At 44.2% G+C, this 18,263-nt stretch overlaps 1 protein-coding gene, 1 long non-coding RNA gene and 1 other non-coding gene across 5 annotated transcripts in view; 1 reads left to right on the top strand and 2 right to left on the bottom strand.

Annotated features, from left to right (window-relative positions):
- Window positions 1-5,166: 5,166 nt before the first annotated feature.
- On the bottom strand, window positions 5,167-11,217 carry LOC136381549 (uncharacterized). Its single transcript, XR_010747072.1, has 3 exons — window positions 11,188-11,217; window positions 10,471-10,579; window positions 5,167-5,579 (listed from the first exon to the last, which is right to left on the bottom strand). It is a non-coding gene; the product is annotated as an uncharacterized lncRNA (long non-coding RNA).
- Window positions 11,218-11,985: 768 nt separating this feature from the next.
- ERCC6 (ERCC excision repair 6, chromatin remodeling factor) overlaps window positions 11,986-18,263 on the top strand; it is a 79,579-nt gene continuing 73,301 nt past the window's right edge. The window contains exons 1-2 of one of the 3 annotated variants that reach the window (XM_066350263.1): window positions 11,986-12,116; window positions 17,088-17,519. In XM_066350263.1, the coding sequence (XP_066206360.1) occupies window positions 17,098-17,519 (422 nt within the window). In that variant the 5' untranslated portion in view covers window positions 11,986-12,116; window positions 17,088-17,097. Of the gene's footprint in view, window positions 12,117-17,083; window positions 17,520-18,263 lie in introns of those variants that run through there. The other 2 variants (XM_066350262.1, XM_066350264.1) reach the window with 2 other exon arrangements.
- On the bottom strand, window positions 16,222-16,328 carry LOC136381601 (U6 spliceosomal RNA). Its single transcript, XR_010747094.1, has one exon. It is a non-coding gene; the product is annotated as a U6 spliceosomal RNA (small nuclear RNA).

Here is an 18,263-nt window from a genome sequence, read left to right as displayed (position 1 = left end):
GGTAGCGCTGGCTTGAAGCCCAAAGTCACTGGCTTGAGCCCAAGGTCGCTGGCTTGAGCAAGGGGTCACTTGCTCTGCTGTAACCCCCTGGGTCAAGGCACATATGAGAAAGCACTCAATGCACAACTAAAGTGCTGCAACAAAGAATTGATGCTTCTTATCTCTTTCCCTTCCTTTCTGTCTGTCCCTATCTGTCCCTCTGTCTGTCTGTCTGTCTCTCTCTTTCTCTCTCTCTCTCTCTCACACACACAATGGGTGAAGGAACTGAGGAACTGAATAGACACTTCTCCAAAGAGGACATACAGATGGCCAGTAGGCATGTGAAAAAATGTTCAACCTCACTAGTCATCAGAGCAATGCAAATTAAAATCACAGTGAGATATCACCTCACACCTGTCAGAATGGCTTTCATTAACAAAACAACACAGAATAAGTGCTGGCGAGAATAGGGAACCCTCCTGCACTGCTGGTGGGAATGCAGACTTGTGCAGCCACTGTGGAGAACAGTATGGCATTTCCTGAAAAAATTAAAAGCAGAACTAACTGCATTTTGACCCAGCTATCCCACTTTTAGGAATGAATCCCAAGACACTGATTCAAAAGAAGAAATGCACTCCCATGTTTATGGCAGCATTGTTTACAATAGCCAAGATCTGGAAGCAGCCCAAGTGTCCATCAGTGGACGAGTGGATTAAAAAGCTGTGGTGTAAACACACAATGGAATACTATGAAGCTGTGAAAAAATAAATCTTACCTTTTGTGATGGCATGGATGGACTTGGAGACTGTTATGCTAAGTGAAATAAGCCAGGCAGAGAAAGAAAAATATCATATGCTCTCACTTATATGTGGAATCTAATGAACACAGTGAACTGAGGAACAGAATTAGAGGCAGAGGCAGGGTCACAGGGACCAGAGGGACAGCTGTCAGAAGGAAGGGGGGCTGAGGGGATGGGATCAAAGAAGGTGAAGGGGTTAGTGAAACTATATATACATAACACAGAGATACAGATAACAGGACAGCAAATCCAAGAGGGAGGGGGGTAGAAAGACAAAGGGAGTTTAAGGGGGGCATGTGGTTTGTGGGTGAGGGTGTTATATTGAGTGGGATACTTGAATCCATGTTAACACAATAGATTAAAATTAATCAAATAAAATGAATAAATAAAAAAAGACTTGAAAAGAATAGGGGTGATGATGATTATTATATCCCCAGGTAACTCACCAGTTTCGTCTGTGCAAAAGTTAGAAGGATCTTGGTGAAAGAGTGTGGACAATTATAAACTTAAATGGTGACTTCAGTTTCATCTGCTGTCCCAGGTAACTTTACTAGAAAAAGTAAACACAGCTCTTAGCACTGGTGTGCAGCTGTTGACCTAGCTCAGGGGTCAGGAACCTATGGCTCGCAGACAAATCTTTAATAAAAAAAATAATAACGTTAAAAATATAAAACATTCTCATGTATTACAATCCATTCATATCCTACTGCTCATGTTCATGGTTGTGGGTGGCTGGAGCCAATTACAGCTGTCCTCCGGGACAACACCAAATTTTATTGGATAATGCTGAATGTACACGGGTCGTTGTATGGGTCTCACAGAATTACTATTTAAAATATGTGGTGTTCATGGCTCTCTCAGCCCAAAAGGTTCCCGACCCCTGCCCTAGCTAGTACTTTTCCTCCATGTCATTTTATAAAGAGCACCTGCATTTGTTTGCTTTTATCTTGCACAGTAAGTCGAATGCCTTCACATCCTTGCCTCAAAGCTATGCCAGTCTCCTGCTCTCTAGCATATTATTGTCCACAGAGATTTTGATCATGTAGACATTTGAGAAAACATCAGTGGTCTACCACATTGACAAGATCATGCTGATCAGATCTGATGAGCATGAAGTAACCAGTTTTTTAGGTGCATTAGTGAGTTATTAAAAAAATATGAAATATATCAGTAGGTGTAAGATAAAATCATTCCTGGTACCAGCTGTGTATCAGTCTAGGGTTCAAGCAGGAATGAGAAATCACATATTAATTGAATACAGAGAGTTTAAAATAAAGAATTGTTAACATTAACAGGGAAATGAAGTAATAAAGGATTACATAACAACAACAACAAAAAAGATCACTTTAAGGAATACAGGACTAGCAGATACGAGGAACAGTCACTTCTGCTGGGATCAGAGAGAGAACCCAAGGACATGTTCCCCTGGGGCTGGGAAACCGTCCTTGGACTGCAGGGCTATCCTGCAGGGACCCAGGCTCTCCTGCACTCAGCGGGCTTCAGATGACCAAGTTGGCTCAAGCCCAGGAACTGAGCAAAGGATTGTTTTGAGCTGAATGTTTGTATCTTCACCCAATTCATATTGCCTTAACCTCCAGAGTGAAGGTATTCAAAGAGGAGGACATTGGGAGGTGATTATTATAGATGAAGCCATGAGAGGGGGCCCTTATGATGGGAATAATGCTGCTGTAAGAAGAGATACCAGGAGCTTGCTCCCTCTTCCTTCCCACATGTGTGCAGAGAAGAGGTCATGTGAGCAGTGAAATGGCAGCCAGACAGAAGCTAAGGGAAGAGAATTTTGCTTTTATCTTGAATTTCCCAACCTCCATAAATGTGAGAGATAAATTTGTTTTGTTAAGCCACCCAGTCCGTGGTGTTTTGTGAGGGCAGCCTGAACTGAGACAGATTTTGAGTGTTTACTGGAGTAGCTGTCCTCAGCCTTCTGCTCATCCCACTTGATTTCCTTTTAAATGTACAGATAAAGCAAAGTCCTCGCTGACTGTCCACCTCTCGTTCTTAGGAATCCCATGTTCTGCTGTCTCATCTCCATGCCTTCCTACAGGCCAGGCTCTTGTCAACTCTTACCCTAGGTCTTATTGGTCAGTGTTGGCTAGGTCCTGGGTTCCTTTCCTCCCTCAATCAGACTGGCACTGAGGCTGGGTTGTGTTGTAACTGATACTAGCTATGGGTCTGGGGATTAGTGAAGGGGTGGGGTAGACCTTTAGGAGGTATGTATTGTCTTACAAAGCAGAGACATCCCTCTGTCTTTAAGCAGGAGAAGAGGGAATGTCTTGGCTTTTAATAAGGACAGGCACTTCTGAAGACTCAAAAGTTCAGGAGGATGTGGAGTTTCAAAGTTCTCAAACAGATCGGCCCACATGTCCCTATCTCCTCTAAGGGTACCACCCTTCTCATCCCTGACTCTAACTAGCATAGCAGACTTGCTGGGGTTGAGAATTTAATCTTCCTTGGAGCTCCACTACCATTATAGTTATTCCTGGGCCTGGTCTCAGCTCTTTCTGTAAAAGAATCTCTTTCAATATTGCCAGGAAGGCTCTGACTTTCACACTATGCCTTTAATTGATAATTAATCACCCTCAGCCTTAAATTGTCTTTCTTTCATTGAGCATCAATGGCACTCAGTAAGAGCCAACTGATTTTTATTGTCTTTATGATCATTATTTCGAGTTTCTCAGAAACCTGAGATATTACACCTGTAATATCTTTCTACTACTGTCCCATTCCAGTGCATGACTGGTTTAAGTTTATATAGAGAAAAAATAAAAACAACGAACCATTTTCAAGGGAACTAGCCATCGTATCAATGCTGAGGACACTAGCTGACTCTTCCCTGCTGGGCCTCCATCTGTCCCTGTGCTGCACTTGTCCCTCTTTCAGGTCTTGGCTTCAACTCCTCACAGGTACTACTTCTCAGATAACTCTAAATACCTCACCCTGTTGTCCTCAGGAAAATAGTGACAAGCTGTATTGATTTTCTATTGCTGCCCAAGAAATTGTCACAAACCTAGCAGTTTTAACATTACCCATTTATTTGATCCCAGTTCTGTAGATCAAAAGACTGGCATAGCATGACTGGAGGAGAGTGTGTCTCTGTTTAGTGTATAACTGGCTAAAAGCAAGGGGTCAGAAACACTGGCTTCTCATCCAGATGTTCTGGGAGAAATATCTGCTTCCAAACACATTCTTATTGTTGACAGAATGCAGTGCCTTGTAGAACAGTAGTGTAGTTTCCCTGCTGAAAGTCAGCTAGGGGCAGCTCTCAGCTCCTAGAGGCTGCCTGCATTCCTTGTTTCATGGCCCCATCCATTTTCAATGAAGCAGTGATCCATTGGGAATCTCAGCCTTCCCCTTCTGCTACTATCCAGAGAAAACTCTCAGCTTTTGAAGGGTTTGGAGGATTCAGTCAGGTCCATATAACAAACCTCCCTACTTTAATGTCAACTCTACCGTATAATATAACCTGATCATGGGGCAAAATCCATCATACAGCCCCAGGGACTATGCAGGACACGTCTAGCTGTGGGGAATCAGGGGAATCATTTTGCAATTCTGCCTACCACAGTACCTCAGTGTCTAGACTAGGCCAAAGCTCTCCTCAGGGGCCTAACCTCTGGACATAATAGTGAGTGGAAAAGCAAGGAAAACTCTTGGGCTTCCTCAACACTTACAGGAGCTGGGGTGGGTGTGGAATGTGTGGGGGAAGAGAGCTAGAGAAAAAAACAAGCATGGCAGCCAGCTGGACAGAGGACTGAGACCCAGGACAGCTTGCCCAGGCCAAAGAAACCTGTGTAAGCAAAGGAAGAGCAGCTCCAGGAGCCCATAAATGGCTTCTGGAAGTCACCTGGAACTTGAATCAGAGTTGGCAAGATGGTGAGGAGAGGAAATAGAAAGAACAGCGGGAGAGCTCATTTTCCAAAATGCTCTCACCAATTTTTAGTCATGAGTCGGCATAAACAGTAGTCCTAGAACACATCTAATTCAATGCATCCATTTCTGTTGACAAATATTTCTTAACACCCCCTGCACATATATGGAATATTTTGAAATCATTGTAATGCCCTAGCTGAATAAAGGGGAAATAATTCATAATGAAAAAGTATTCATTTCAACAGGTACATGCTTGGGCAGGGATAAAATGAATAGAAAGAGGCTTGTACCCTGTATGTGGAATCACATTGAAAGAGATAAGCTACAGTGCACTGACGGGAGCAGGTGCTATATGTGCGAGGACAGAAGTGATGCAGAAAAATCAGATTAGGCAGGATAATATAATGGCTTGAATAATATGTTAAATAGCTTAAGATTTTATCCTGCAGGGGTGTGGCTGAGGCAGAAGAGAAACATGATATGATGTCTTAAATCCCTTTGGCAACTGAATGAAAATGCATAGGTAAGGGAAGGAGTAGAGCTAGGGGACTGGCTGCAATAGTCAAGGAAACTGAACTGAGGGGCCGGAGAAGATGGGATGGGTGTGTAAGTGATGGGGCAAAACTGACGGAACTTGGGGATATAGGGAAAAAAGGAGAGGTCTTAGTTGACATGCAGAAATCTAAGTTTGTGAGTGTTACAAAGTTACTAGAAATTCCATTACTTATATTGTCTGATAACAAAATAACATAAACCAGATGGCTTATAAACAGAAATTTGCTTCTCACAGTCCAGAGGCTGGGAAGCCCAAGATCCAGGCACCGGCAGATTCAGTGTCTGGTGAGAGTCCACATCCAGGTTCATAGATGCTCATCTTTTCACTCTCCTCACAGGATGGAAGGGTAAGGGGTCTCTTTTATGAGAGCATTCATAGGGTATAAGGTAAAAGAAGGATCCTGAGTATTCATATAGGCACAGATATCAAAACCTGAGTTATTGCTGCTAATGTGATCTTATTACTTCTCTGAGGCTAGAGAAACCAGAAGAAATTTGGCTTAGAGAAAGTATGTAGATCCTTTAATTAAACACAGATACACCTTAAAAACTTTACTGAATTAATAGTGACCCTGTATCATCATGGCTTTTATAAATTAAAGGGACACTAAAAGGATAATTACAACTGTGTGGGGTATGACACATATTTTGTTTGATGCTCCAGACTCAACCTCCATCTCTCTACCCACCCTGTGCCCTACGAGACTGATCTATGTGGGCATCAACAGGGTTCTTTGCCCTCTGGCTCCAGTTGGTTTTGACTAATGGGCGGCACTAGAAGAATTAAATAATGTGGAATAGCCCTGGCTGGTTGGCTCAGTGGTAGAGCGTCGGCCTGGCGTGTAGAAATCCCGGGTTCGATTCCCGGCCAGGGCACACAGGAGAAGCGCCCATCTGCTTCTCCACCCCTCCCCCTCTCCTTCCTCTCTGTCTCTCTCTTCCCCTCCTGTAGCCGAGGCTCCATTGGAGCAAAGATGGCCCGGGTGCTGGGGATGGCTCCTTGGCCTCTGCCCCAGGTGCTGGAGTGGCTCTGGTCGCAGCAGAGCGACACCCCGGAGGGGCAGAGCATCGCCCCCTGGTGGGCAGAGCATCGCCCCTTGGTGGGCGGGCCAGGTGGATCCCGCTCGGGTGCATGCGGGAGTCTGTCTGACTGTCTCTCCCCGTTTCTAGCTTCAGAAAAATACAATAAATAAATAAATAATGTGGAATAGTGAGGTCAGGATGTAGGTTTGCCCAGCTCCTTCCTGTTAAGTGACACTGGTTGATGTACTTCTCCAGTCAAGGGTTCTCCATTCAGCTGTTCTCTTCTGAACCTGTGTCTTTCCATTACCCCTTCAGGCCCAGAGATGGTATATTAGTTTGCTAGGGCTGCCATAACAAAGTCATCTTGTTGTAAAGCAGGGGTAATCAACCTTTTTATACCTACTGCCCACTTTTGTATCTCTGTTAGTACTAAAATTTTTTAACCACCCACCGGTTCCACAGTAATGGTGATTTATAAAGTAGGGACATAACTTTACTTTATAAAATTTATAAAGCAGAGTTACAGCAAGTTAAAGCATATAATAATAATTACTTACCAAGTACTTTATGTTGGATTTTTACTAAGTTTGGCAGAATAAATATTTATAAAACAACTTACTATAGTTAAATCTTTTTATTTATAGTTTGGTTGCTCTGCTACCTAGCCCACTATGAAAGCTGGAACGCCCACTAGTGGGCGGTAGGGACCAGGTTGACTACCACTGTTGTAAAGTATAACTAAATCCATAATTCCGTGGGTGTTCATAGAGGCACGTAGTCCAAATAGGTTTTTGAAAAGTTTTATTAAAGGAGGAAATTTATTAAATATGCCAGCTACATATGGCTGACATAGGGCAACAGACCCAAATTGTGCAACCCCCAAAACAGTTCAGGGGCTGTTTATATACTCTTAATTATACATGGGAGGGGAAAAAAACCTGACATCACAGCATAAGTTTATATCTTTTGTTTAGAGATACATACATACATTAACTACATGCTTTCAGGAGGGGAGGGGTAGTTTTCATAGGGATAGATGCCTGTAAATGGTTCATCAGTATAAGAAAATATTTTAATTTAATCTTTTTCTTCCTGTGCCTGGCTAGCTATTCATCCCTCCTCCCATAGGTATGGGGGAAGGTCAGAGAATCCAAGTCTCCTTCTTCTTCTGTATTTACAACACAATGCCACTGGCCATCATAGTTTTGATGCTAATCACACAAGCATAGAAATCACACCTACAAAATCTTTCTGCATGCCTAGCCCAAATTAATAAAATGTTCTTTAAATTTCCTAAAATATTAATATTAATTCTGTAGCTTTTGGCACCTTACAACAATGTAACAAAGACTGGGGCTTCAACAATCAAAGTTATTTTCTTGCAGCTCTGGAGGCTAGAAATCTGAGATCAGGTATTAGCAGGATTGGTTTCTTCTGAGGCTTCTCTCTTTGGCTTGTAGATAGCTATTTTCTCACTGTGCTTTCACATGGTCTTCCCTTTGGGTGCCTCTGTGTCCTCATACATCATTTTCTTGTGAGGCATTAGTGATATTGGATTAAGGTCCACCCTAATGATAACATTTTATTTATTTACTTTTTTGGTATTTTTCTGAAGTTGGAAATGGGGAGGCAGTCAGACAGACTCCCACATGCACCTGCCCGGGATCCACCCAGCACGCCCACCAGGGAGCGATGCTCTGCCCATCTGGGGCATCGCTCTGTTGCAACCAGAGCCATTCTAGTGCCTGAGGCAGAGGCCACAGAGCCATCCTCAGCGCCCGGGCCAACTTTGCTCCAATGGAGCCTTGGCTGCCGGAGGGGAAGAGAGAGACAGAGAGGAAGGAGAGGGGGAGGGGTGGAGAAGCAGATGGTGCTTCTCCTCTGTGCCTTGGCCGGGAATCGAACCTGGGACTCCTGCACACCAGGCCGATGCTCTACCACTGAGCCAACCAGCCAGGGCTTAATGATAACATTTTAATTAAAAGTCCTTAATGTCTTTAAAGACCCTATCTCCAAATACAGTCTTCAGCTGAATTTTGGGGAATACAATCTAGCCCATAATAGATGGGAACATCTCCTGGAGTCTTGCTAGCCCCAGAGGTGCTGTGCCATCCTGAGTTGTTTCCCTAAGCCCTGCCCACATCTTTGAAAAGTTATTCTCAACTACCCAGTGTGATGTACCACCTGCTTCCTGTTCCAATTCTGACAGATCCATGGGGATTCTCCGAAACAGAGCATGTTTAAGAAGGGGGTCTCATTCTCCAAATGGTTGGGAATCACTATATATTTTGGGGAAATTCTGCTTTCCGATTCAAGCATAAAAATTATCTCACCAAATGCCTTTCTATTCCCCACATTTTATTCAAGGAACCAGTACAAGTCTACTCTGTCTTAACAAATGAGTTACATTTTTATACTGCTCACAAAAACTAGGAGATATTTTTTTTTTTGTAATTATGCTTACATGCTGTTAATTTTTAATAATAATTGTAAGAAAAAAGTACTCCTTTAGATATAAATACATCAGTCACATCACACACGATGGACTGACTCTGCATCAATCAAATACGGACATTTACAGATTAGTCTTCCAATAGCAAAAAGGAGAACATGTAGGAGGACACATTTCGAGGGAGGACAGAACTTACAAAGGAAGGACTGTCCTCCCTAAAGGAGGATGATTGGTCACCTTACTTAATAGAATCTTTCTCCTCCCAAAGCATGCAGAGCTCCCCCGCCCCCTGGGGGAGGGTGGGAGTGGGTGCCAACAAGTACAAAGCTGCCTTGTAGAAAAGATTGGCAGGTGACATGGAAGCAGGCAGCTGTTGGCCTTTACTTCACTGGAGCAGTTTATATCATCTCTTCAATCACAGGCCCTTAAACAGCTTCTAACAATCAAGTCACATCGCTGTCACTGCTGCCTGGAGAAGCTGGGAAAGGAATTACCATATTTACCTGCATATAAGCTGCAGCAGTCTTCCAGTGGGTAGTGACTCCATAAGGTGAGCCAACCTGCTGCCTCTGCAGGTTTGTGGGGAAGTCAGATTTCTTCCAGTCCTTCTAGAACCTTCCACATTCTTGCATTTATTTTAAAAATAATTTATTTTCAATTATAGTTGGCATACAATATTAGGTATACAACCGACTGATCAGACATTCATATAACTTACAGAGGAGGAGAGGGCAGTGGGTAATGAGAAGTATCAACTCATAGTTGCTTCACTTTAGTTGTTCATTGATTGCTTGTCATATGTGCCTTGACTGGGCAAGCCCAGGGTTTTGAACTGGTCACCTCAGCATTCTAGGTCAATGCTCTATCCACTGCACCACCACAGGCCAGGCTATATAACTAACAAAGTGATCACCCCGATAAATCTAGTATCTACCTGGCACCATATATAGTTATTGCAACATTATTGGCTATATTCCCTATGCTGTACTTACATTCCTATTTTTATATTTTTATAACCTCTAATTTGTACTTTTCAATCCCTTCACATTTTTCTCCCAGCTCCCCAACCACCCTCCCATCTGGCAACCATCAAAATAAAACTTTCCATCTTCTAATGACTGGTGTGGCACAGGCACTCTTACAAAAACAGGGGACAGGGGCATGTGGTGGTGAACTGTGACTGGGAGCCTGAGCTGGGACCTCGGCTTTGCTGCTCTCAATCTGTGTGGCTCCTCTCTGAGCTGCAGTTTCTGTCCAGCTCACCTTGCAGGTGGAAGTGAGGGCTGAATACAATTAAGCATGAAAGGGTCAGGGCATGCCTGCATGTGGAAAGCACTTAGTAAACAGGAGGTGTGCTAGAGGCTGATTTCCAGAACCCTGGAACCCCAGCATGGCAGGGTGTGCCCCAAGCCCTGTGCTTTCTACTTAACCTCGTGGAACCTTCCTTCCTCAGTCCAGGTTCAAGTGCTCCTGATGGTTGACCTGATAGGGTTGCAGGCGGGGGCCATGACACCTTACTCCCTTAAGTGGATGAAGGGACATTAAAAAACTGGACATTCCAGATCACCTCTCCCCCAGGCATCCAGACTGACTCACTCGGGTTTACTTATGCTTAATCTTACATAAATCACTGAAAACTACATTTTTCCTTTTTCCCCTTAACGACTACCAGCCCCACCCTCGAATTCCCAAACCCTACCTGTTAGAGAACTGGTGGCTGATTTCCATCTTAGGAGTCAGCCCCGCAGACGACCCTCTAATAAACTTTTCTTACCTCAACTTCGGTGTCCTCATTCGGCGGCCAACCTTATATTTTGGTGCCAAAAACCAGGAGGGGTGCCTGTCAGGACCTTCTGGATTGCCCTTCCCTCTTGCTTCCCTTCCTAGGGGATATTTCAAAATGAGTATGAAGCAATAAAAAAAAAAAGCATTTAACTTTTTTTATTAAACAGGATCGGAAAAGCAAACAAGTCAAAGAAAGTTGCCCAATTATGCAAATGAGATGCAAAAACAACTTTTATTTCATTGGTGAAAATGCACTATATACAAAAGGCTGAAAGTACTGGAGTATCTACACGTTCCCCGATGCCCTAATTTTTGTGAGCAGTGTATGTGGGATGAGCGGAGGGAGGTACAGGTGCACCAGCACGGCAGACAGGAGGGATGGGGCGGTATCACTAGGCACCAAGTCCGCCTTCCCATCCCGTTTCCTCTGGTTCGACCTCACTCTTCCAAGTGTGTAAGGCACTGCACACCCAAGCCCCGGGGAGCCTGTCCACTGCCCTGTCCCTCCCGGAGGACTTCCTGGTTCTGGCCTCCGGGACACCCACCCTTGTCCTGCGCGGAATCCCGGCGGGCAGCTCCCACTTCCCAGGGCTCCTCCCTCCTCAAGTCAATCTCCGTGTCCTCCGTCTGACACATTCTGTCCAGACACATTCTGTCTCCACACGCTTCAAGCTCGAATCCCCACCTGGCTCACCATCCTCCTCACCTCTACTTTGGGGGCCGATTCCCTAGAGCAGGGGTCCCCAAACTACGGCCCACGGGCCACATGCGGCCCCCTGAGGCCATTTATCCGGCCCCCGCTGCACTTCCAGAGGGGCACTTTTTTCATTGGTGGTCAGTGAAAGGAGCACATATCACTTGTTACAGCTAGCAGTGACAAATATGGAACCGGATATTGACCATCTCATTAGCTAAAAGCAGGCCCATAGTTCCCATTGAAATACTGGTCAGCTTGTTGATTTAAATTTACTTGTTCTTTATTTTAAATATTGTATTTGTTCCTGTTTTTTTTTTTTTTTTTAACTTTAAAATAAGATATGTGCAATGTGCATAGGGATTTGTTCATAGTTTTTTTTTTTATAGTCCGGCCCTCCAACGGTCTGAGGGACAGTGAACTGGCCCCCTGTGTAAAAAGTTTGGGGACCCCTGCCCTAGCGCAAGCGGAACAGAGAGGGAGGCTGCCTGCCGGCGCGCACCACGCAGCCCGGGAGTGTGCGGCGGAGAGCGCAGAGACCAGCACGTCCTTTCCCTGCTTTCTCGTCCTCGCCGCGCTCGGTGCGGTGGATCCCCAGCAGCCCCAGAGCCTCCCGCAGGGCCTCTCCTTTCCCAGGAAGACCCTCCCTGCGGGCTCCCCGCGGTAAACCTTGAAGATTGCTCAATCCCACGTCCCGCCGGAAGCCGAGCCCCATTCACTTCCGGATCAAAGGTGGAAAGGCGGGGCCCCGCGCCTCCCTCCAACCACGTGGCCTCGCCTGCCTTCCGCCGTCGGCCCCACCCACGCCAGCCCGCGGGGGTCACTGTTGGGGGCAGTGCTTACGACCAGCGCGGGACGCCTGTCGTGGCCTTTGCCAGTCTGAATCTTCGGCTGCAGTTGGCGACATCCACGTTTCCGTGCCGCGCCCTCGCGGCCCTGAGGTGAGTGCTGGCGCGACCGGGTGGAGCGCAGGGTGGGCCTCGCTCGTGTTTCCGGGCAGCCCGGTTCGCCTTCCCTGCCCGCCCACCTGCGGGCCCAAATCCCGTGCGGCGCGCGCTCTCCTGGCGGCGGGGCCCAGACTCTGCCCCGGGCGGGGAGCCAGCGGGAAGCCGGCGGGGCAGCCCCGCGCGCACGGCCAGCGAGGCCCGGTTTGGTCTCGATTCAGTCCCAGGCTTGTTTATTACTTGAGAACCGGGTTGAGTGCGAGCCAGGCACCTCGGGCGTTGGCACAGTCATGTTGTGTCCTATGAATGCCGGCCCAGTGCTGCCCACTCAATGTCTGTCGTCGCCTCTGGCCTCCCGTGACACGCTGCTGTCACTTTCCACCCGTTTGCCCCCTGTCGTCTTGTTGCACTGTTTCCAGTCCAACCCATTATCGATACAGTAGCCCGCAGTCATCAATTGGGTCATGCTGTCATCGTCGTGTTTAAAACTTAACATCTCACCGGAAGTAAAAACCGAGCTCGCCTTTACTCCAGGCGCTCGGGTCTCGGGTCCTGCTCACCTTGCTCTTCAAGGCCCGCCCTCCGCTTTGTGTGCGTGCAACCCAGCCCCCAAACCCGACACCCGTGCCCCGAGGGGAGGGCGAGGAAGACCTTTTTCCAGATGATTTAAACCTTGCGAAGCATTAGAAGATTTGCACGATGAGTGGAGCCCTTATCAAGTTCTTTAATTCAGTTATTTATGTAAAATAAACTCAACTATGCTCCCTTTTTCCGTTTTCGCAAATGAACCAGCTCTTACCAGCCTTAGTATTTATGTTTCTTTGCAAAAAAGTTCACTCTACTTTTGGCCTGATTATCTCCTATTCTTTTTTCAGAGACTGGTTTAAATACCACTTTATCAGAGATGCCTTTCTGACCTCACGTCTATCTCCACAGTGTCACTTAAGTTTCTCTACAATTTTATCATGAAGAATCTGGTACTTTCCTCTTACAGTAGTTCCCACAACGACAAGTGTGTGTGTCTGTGTATGTATATATAATTCTTAAAATGTGTCTTAATTAACCTAGCACATTGCTTGGTGTAATGACTCTCAATAAATATTTGTATTGAATGGATGATTTATTTCAACTCTGAATCTCATTACCTTCTAATGACAACCTTATTTTTCAACTCTGACCCCAGGAAATGTGTTCTTTGGTCTACAGACTTCCCTCCAAGTGGCTTCTTGATGTCTTGCTTTCATCTTCCATTCTCCCTCCCTCCCTGTCTCCCTGCTTCCTGCCCATTCTGCCCATCTCTAGTCTGTTCTAGCTTGTTTTTTTGTTTGTTTTTTTCTTTTTAAATCCACCTAGCTTGGACCCCAAGGTCAGTAACTTGAACTATTCTTCTCAGCGTCTTTACCCCATGTTCATTTGTCCTTCTGCTATTTCTGCTCTGAAAACCCCCAACAGTGACATTTCCCCTGGCATTGTTAATTACTGAAGAAGGAAATTTTATGGCTTTGGGGATTGTTGGCAATCTATGGTTTTGGGTGTCCAACTTCAGGTAGGCCTTCCACACCTCTAATCAATGAGTGTTCCCAATCAGCTTTCCTGTTGTACAGGGCATTTATCCCATATTCTTATGCTCCAGTGCCCGCCCCAAGTTTGTCTCTAGGCTCATGAAATGCCCCATCTCTACCTGATAGGATATTTGCCTTGTGGTCCACCTCAGCTTCCCTCCTCTGTACCGATAGATTTAAGTACATCAGAATTCATCCTGCCAGAATCAGAGGAAGATTGTTGTGCCTTCTGTCGACTCTTTATCTTTTCCTGCTTGTCTAATAGAACGTTCTGTGTAGGTCATCTCCCTACTCCCTCTCCAGCTGTTACATTTGATAGTTTTTCTCAACCTAGTTTTCCTCTCTCAACTCATTATTTATTGTTCTGGCCTTCCGTAGGCAAGCTCCCTGGAGGGTAGGCTACTCACTTGTGGCCTCTTTCCTAACCTACTCACTTCTTAACTCACTGTAGTCAGGTTTCTTCCCCATTGCTTTACTGAAACTTTTTTACTAAGGTAATCGGTGATATGCTAATTTCTGAATCTAGTGGACTCTTTCAAGTTTTCTAGTGTGAACTTGCCATATCTTTCTACTTGTAACTATTCCCTCTTCTTCCTTTTCTATTATTAGAAGTTTTCTACAAACACTGTTTTAACCTTGTCTTTAGTCTACAATATTATTACTTAATTTTGGTTGAATAATGTCTTTTTTAACTGAAAAAGAAAATACTTGCATACATACAATAAGAAAAATGAAAAAAAATTGTTAAATTCTAGCTAGTATGAAGGATCTGAGGCAGATTCCTGCCTTCTCCGTTGAAAGTGTAGCCTAGTTAATGATGGAGCACTAAGCTAATTCTTTCTCCTGGAAATGATTAGAAGGCCAAAAAAGGGAGGGCCTTTCTTGCTTTGTTGTTCACTTTTAACCCTTTCACTGTTAGCCTCTTCTTAGCCTCTGAAAGGACCTCTCTTGTCATAGCCTTGGGGGTCCCTGGATGTTCTGTCTAGTGATACATCCACACCGCATCTCTCTCTTGAGCCCAGGTTTGCACTTGTGACTGTATTGTGAACATGTTACCGGCAGTTTATAAGCTCTCACCAGCCCATCTCCCTTCTTCCATCTGCTTTCTTTCTGAGATTGTCCTTTTGTGGCTCAATTCACCAGTGACTCAGTTGTCCAGACCAGACTTGTTATTTAAGACTCGTATCTGAGCCTGATTTTTTTTCAGCATATATTGAACACCTTCTGTGTATCAGACCCTGGGCCAGGTGTTTAAATTTTAGCTTGTATATGTTTTTTGAACTCCACATCCAGTACATTGTCCCTTCCTCTGTGTCCACGTGGCCTCTTCTCCATGTCTGTGCTACAGATTCACACTGCTGTGTCATTTTTGACTTTCTTCTCCACTAGAGAATGAGCCACTCAGGGCAGGGTGACGCTAAGTTCTTGGCAACTCTGTATTATATAGGGCTTGGCTTCTGGGATGTCTTTATTTAATGAGGAGTGAATTGGGCTTATTGGGGGAACTTGTCATTTCATAGAAGTAAAGTTTCAGAGTTGGAAGAACTCTTTGTTTATTCACAGTTAAAAGTACTGCTGTCTCTTGGTCATTGTATTGCTTTATAATCTATTAGAGTTATGCAGGCATTACAGTGGTACCTTGAGATACGAACAGACCAACATACGAATTTTTTAAGATACAGGCTGTGACTCAGTCCATATTTTTGTTCGAGATCTGAGCGAAATTCCGAGATACGAATCGTGATTTGGGAAGCTGCCGCAGTTTTAGTTTCGTTTAAAGTAAAGAAAATGCAGTTTTAGTTTACATTTAGTGTTAAGAAAGTGCAGTTTTAGTTTATGTGTCTACAGTGCCTGCATCCCTTCCTCCCTCCCTCCTCCTCCATTCACCTCCATTAGCTGCACTTGTCTGTCTCCAAGGTAAGAATACAGTACTAAATGACACTTTTTTCTTTTATTTCATATATTTCGCTATGCATTGGTAAAGTATACATGTGTGTAACTTAATTAAAAACATGTCTTTTTTCATATTTTAGGATGGCTTGGGGATGTTTCACAGGGCTGGAACTGATTAAATCTAATCAGTTATTTTAAATGGGAGAAATTTGTTTGATATATGAGTTGACTGACTTGCGAGCTCGGTTACAGAACGAATTAAACTTGTATCTCAAGGTACTACAGTATATATAGTGAAGGTATTTTCATTCAAGGAGTTCCTGACGACTTGAAAGTGTAAAAGTTCCTCTTTATTCCTCCCTCTCCATCTTTTCCCTCCCAACTATTGCAGGTTTAGTGTGTATCCAGATCACTTTGAATTCATTCCATATACACAGATGCAGATACATGTTATCCTCAACATAGCATGTTTATATTTGTGGCTATTTTCACTTTACAAGACTGGTATTAGTACCACTGAATATGCTTAATGCCTACATTAAACTATTAAAACATGCTATAATAAATATGCTTGTACCTAGTCGTATATATTTTATTTTATTTTATTTTTTATTTTTTCCCAGGTTAAAAACTTTATTTGGCTTAAAAATAATATGGAACGCTTCATGAATTTGCGTGTCATCCTTGCTCAGGGGCCATGCTAATCTTCTCTGTATCATTCTAATTTTAGTATATGTGCTGCTGAAGCGAGCATGTCGTATATATTTTAAACCTTAAAAGATATTGTTAAATTGCCTTCCAAAGGAGCTTCACTAATTTATATTCTCACCAGCATTGTGCACCAGTGTATCTTTCTTGTCTATACTGGATATTATTTGGCTTTATGTTTTTGCCAACTTGATGGGCAAGAAATTATATCACACATTGAAATGGAGTTATTTTTGAGAATATTTTAATTTTTCTCAGATTCTGATTTGATTGGTGCTGTAATGATCTCTTGTTCAGAGTTTCTGTTTATTGGAATAAATGTTCAATCTAAAAGTTTCTAGTGTCTTATTCATATAGAAGGTTTCTGCTTACATCACTAAATCTAAATCTATATAAGTGATCATGCCACTATAGTGTAAGTCATTTATGCCATAATGCAGTGAAGGTGCTAACTGGGGAAGCATCAGTCAAATCACTTCAGTTGATTTGGAGAAGACTGTAAGAGTTGATCAAGGTTTTGGTTGCCAGCTTTTTTAGCTGGCTACCCAAATGTCCTTTGATGATACTCCATTTTTTCTTTTTTATTTTCTTCTGGTCATTTTTTTTATTTGTTATCAAAACTGAAGGACATACATAGCTTATAAGAAAAATAATACTTGGAAACTTGAATTTATATATAATTGGAGGATTATTACTTGATCTTTTGAGAAATCAGTCTGCTTCATAAAATTTTTAAGAAATTACATAACTATCAATTCTATAAAACCAAAGGGCTTATTAATTTTTTTTTTTTCCTTTTAGGTAGTCTGTAGAAGATGCCAAATGAGGGAATCCCCCACTCAAGTCAAACTCAGGAGCAAGACTGTTTACAGAGTCAGGATGTCAGTGATACAGAAGAAATGACAACCACGCAAGAAAGTGATGGTGATACAGAGATGGAGGGGAGCCTCCCCTCCTGCTCCTTTGCTAATGGGCCGTCCATGTCCGCCTTGCACAGTCCATCGGAGGTTCTGAGGAGAAGGCCTGCCCTGCTGCACGTCGACAGACATCAGATCCGGGCAGTGGAGCCGAGTAAGCAGGCTCTTGAACTACAGGGGTTGGGTGTGGATGTCTATGACCAGGATGTGCTGGAGCAAGGTGTGCTGCAGCAGGTGGACAGTGCCATCCAAGAGGCCAGTCAGGCCGGCCAGCTCGCTGATGCAGAGAAGGAGTACCAGTCAGTCCTGGATGACCTCACGTGAGTGTAGACCATCTTCTCTAATTGTAGAGTTTGTGTTTACATATAATGGAGAAATTCTGGTAATAGCTGAAGTATTCCAGAAATTGAAAATTACAGAATTTCTAATTTGGAAGACAGAGTCACTAGGGGCCGTCATGGACCTTGTGTTGGAACCTCAGCCCTCTCCCTCGGCACAGCACTGTCCGTGGCGGTTAGGGTCTCAGTCCAGCTCACAACAGCCTGTGTTTGCACGATGTCACGGAGCAAAGTAAGTGACCCAGAGCTCACAAGCATGTGTACAAGATGGTTCTGAGGAGAAGTGCACCTGCAGGTCTGATGTGTCCTGCTCAAGATGCTAGAACACACTTGTCCCTCACATTTTTCTCTGGCTTACAGTTTCTCTCCAGTTTCCTGTCCCTAAACCGAGTATCAGTCTTTTGGTAATTTTTCAGATTTTGCGTTTCTAGAAATAATGAGAAACATCTCTCTACTTTTCCTTTCTTCAGTCCTACTTTTGATTGTAGGCGAAGATGAAGTCCCATGGAGGTTTTGTGTTTTAGAGGAGAAACAGGCTTGGGCTCTGTTGAGCATAGCACATTGGTAGAGAAGGGGGAGACTGCACCTGGGCTGGAGGAGGGGCATTGGAGGGTTGAGCTCACTCTCCCTCCACTGTTCTAGGCAGTGTCAGGCAAGCAAGAAATGGGGATGGGGTGGAGGGATGGAACAGTCTTAGATAGGGGTTGTTGGGGGAAGGGAAGGAGA

Source organism: Saccopteryx leptura, chromosome 9, assembly GCF_036850995.1.
Source record: "Saccopteryx leptura isolate mSacLep1 chromosome 9, mSacLep1_pri_phased_curated, whole genome shotgun sequence".
In the NCBI taxonomy this organism is placed as follows: Eukaryota; Metazoa; Chordata; class Mammalia; order Chiroptera; family Emballonuridae; genus Saccopteryx; species Saccopteryx leptura.
The sequence above is the reverse complement of the archived record's forward strand: the minus strand, read 5'-3'. Positions and strand labels throughout refer to the sequence as shown.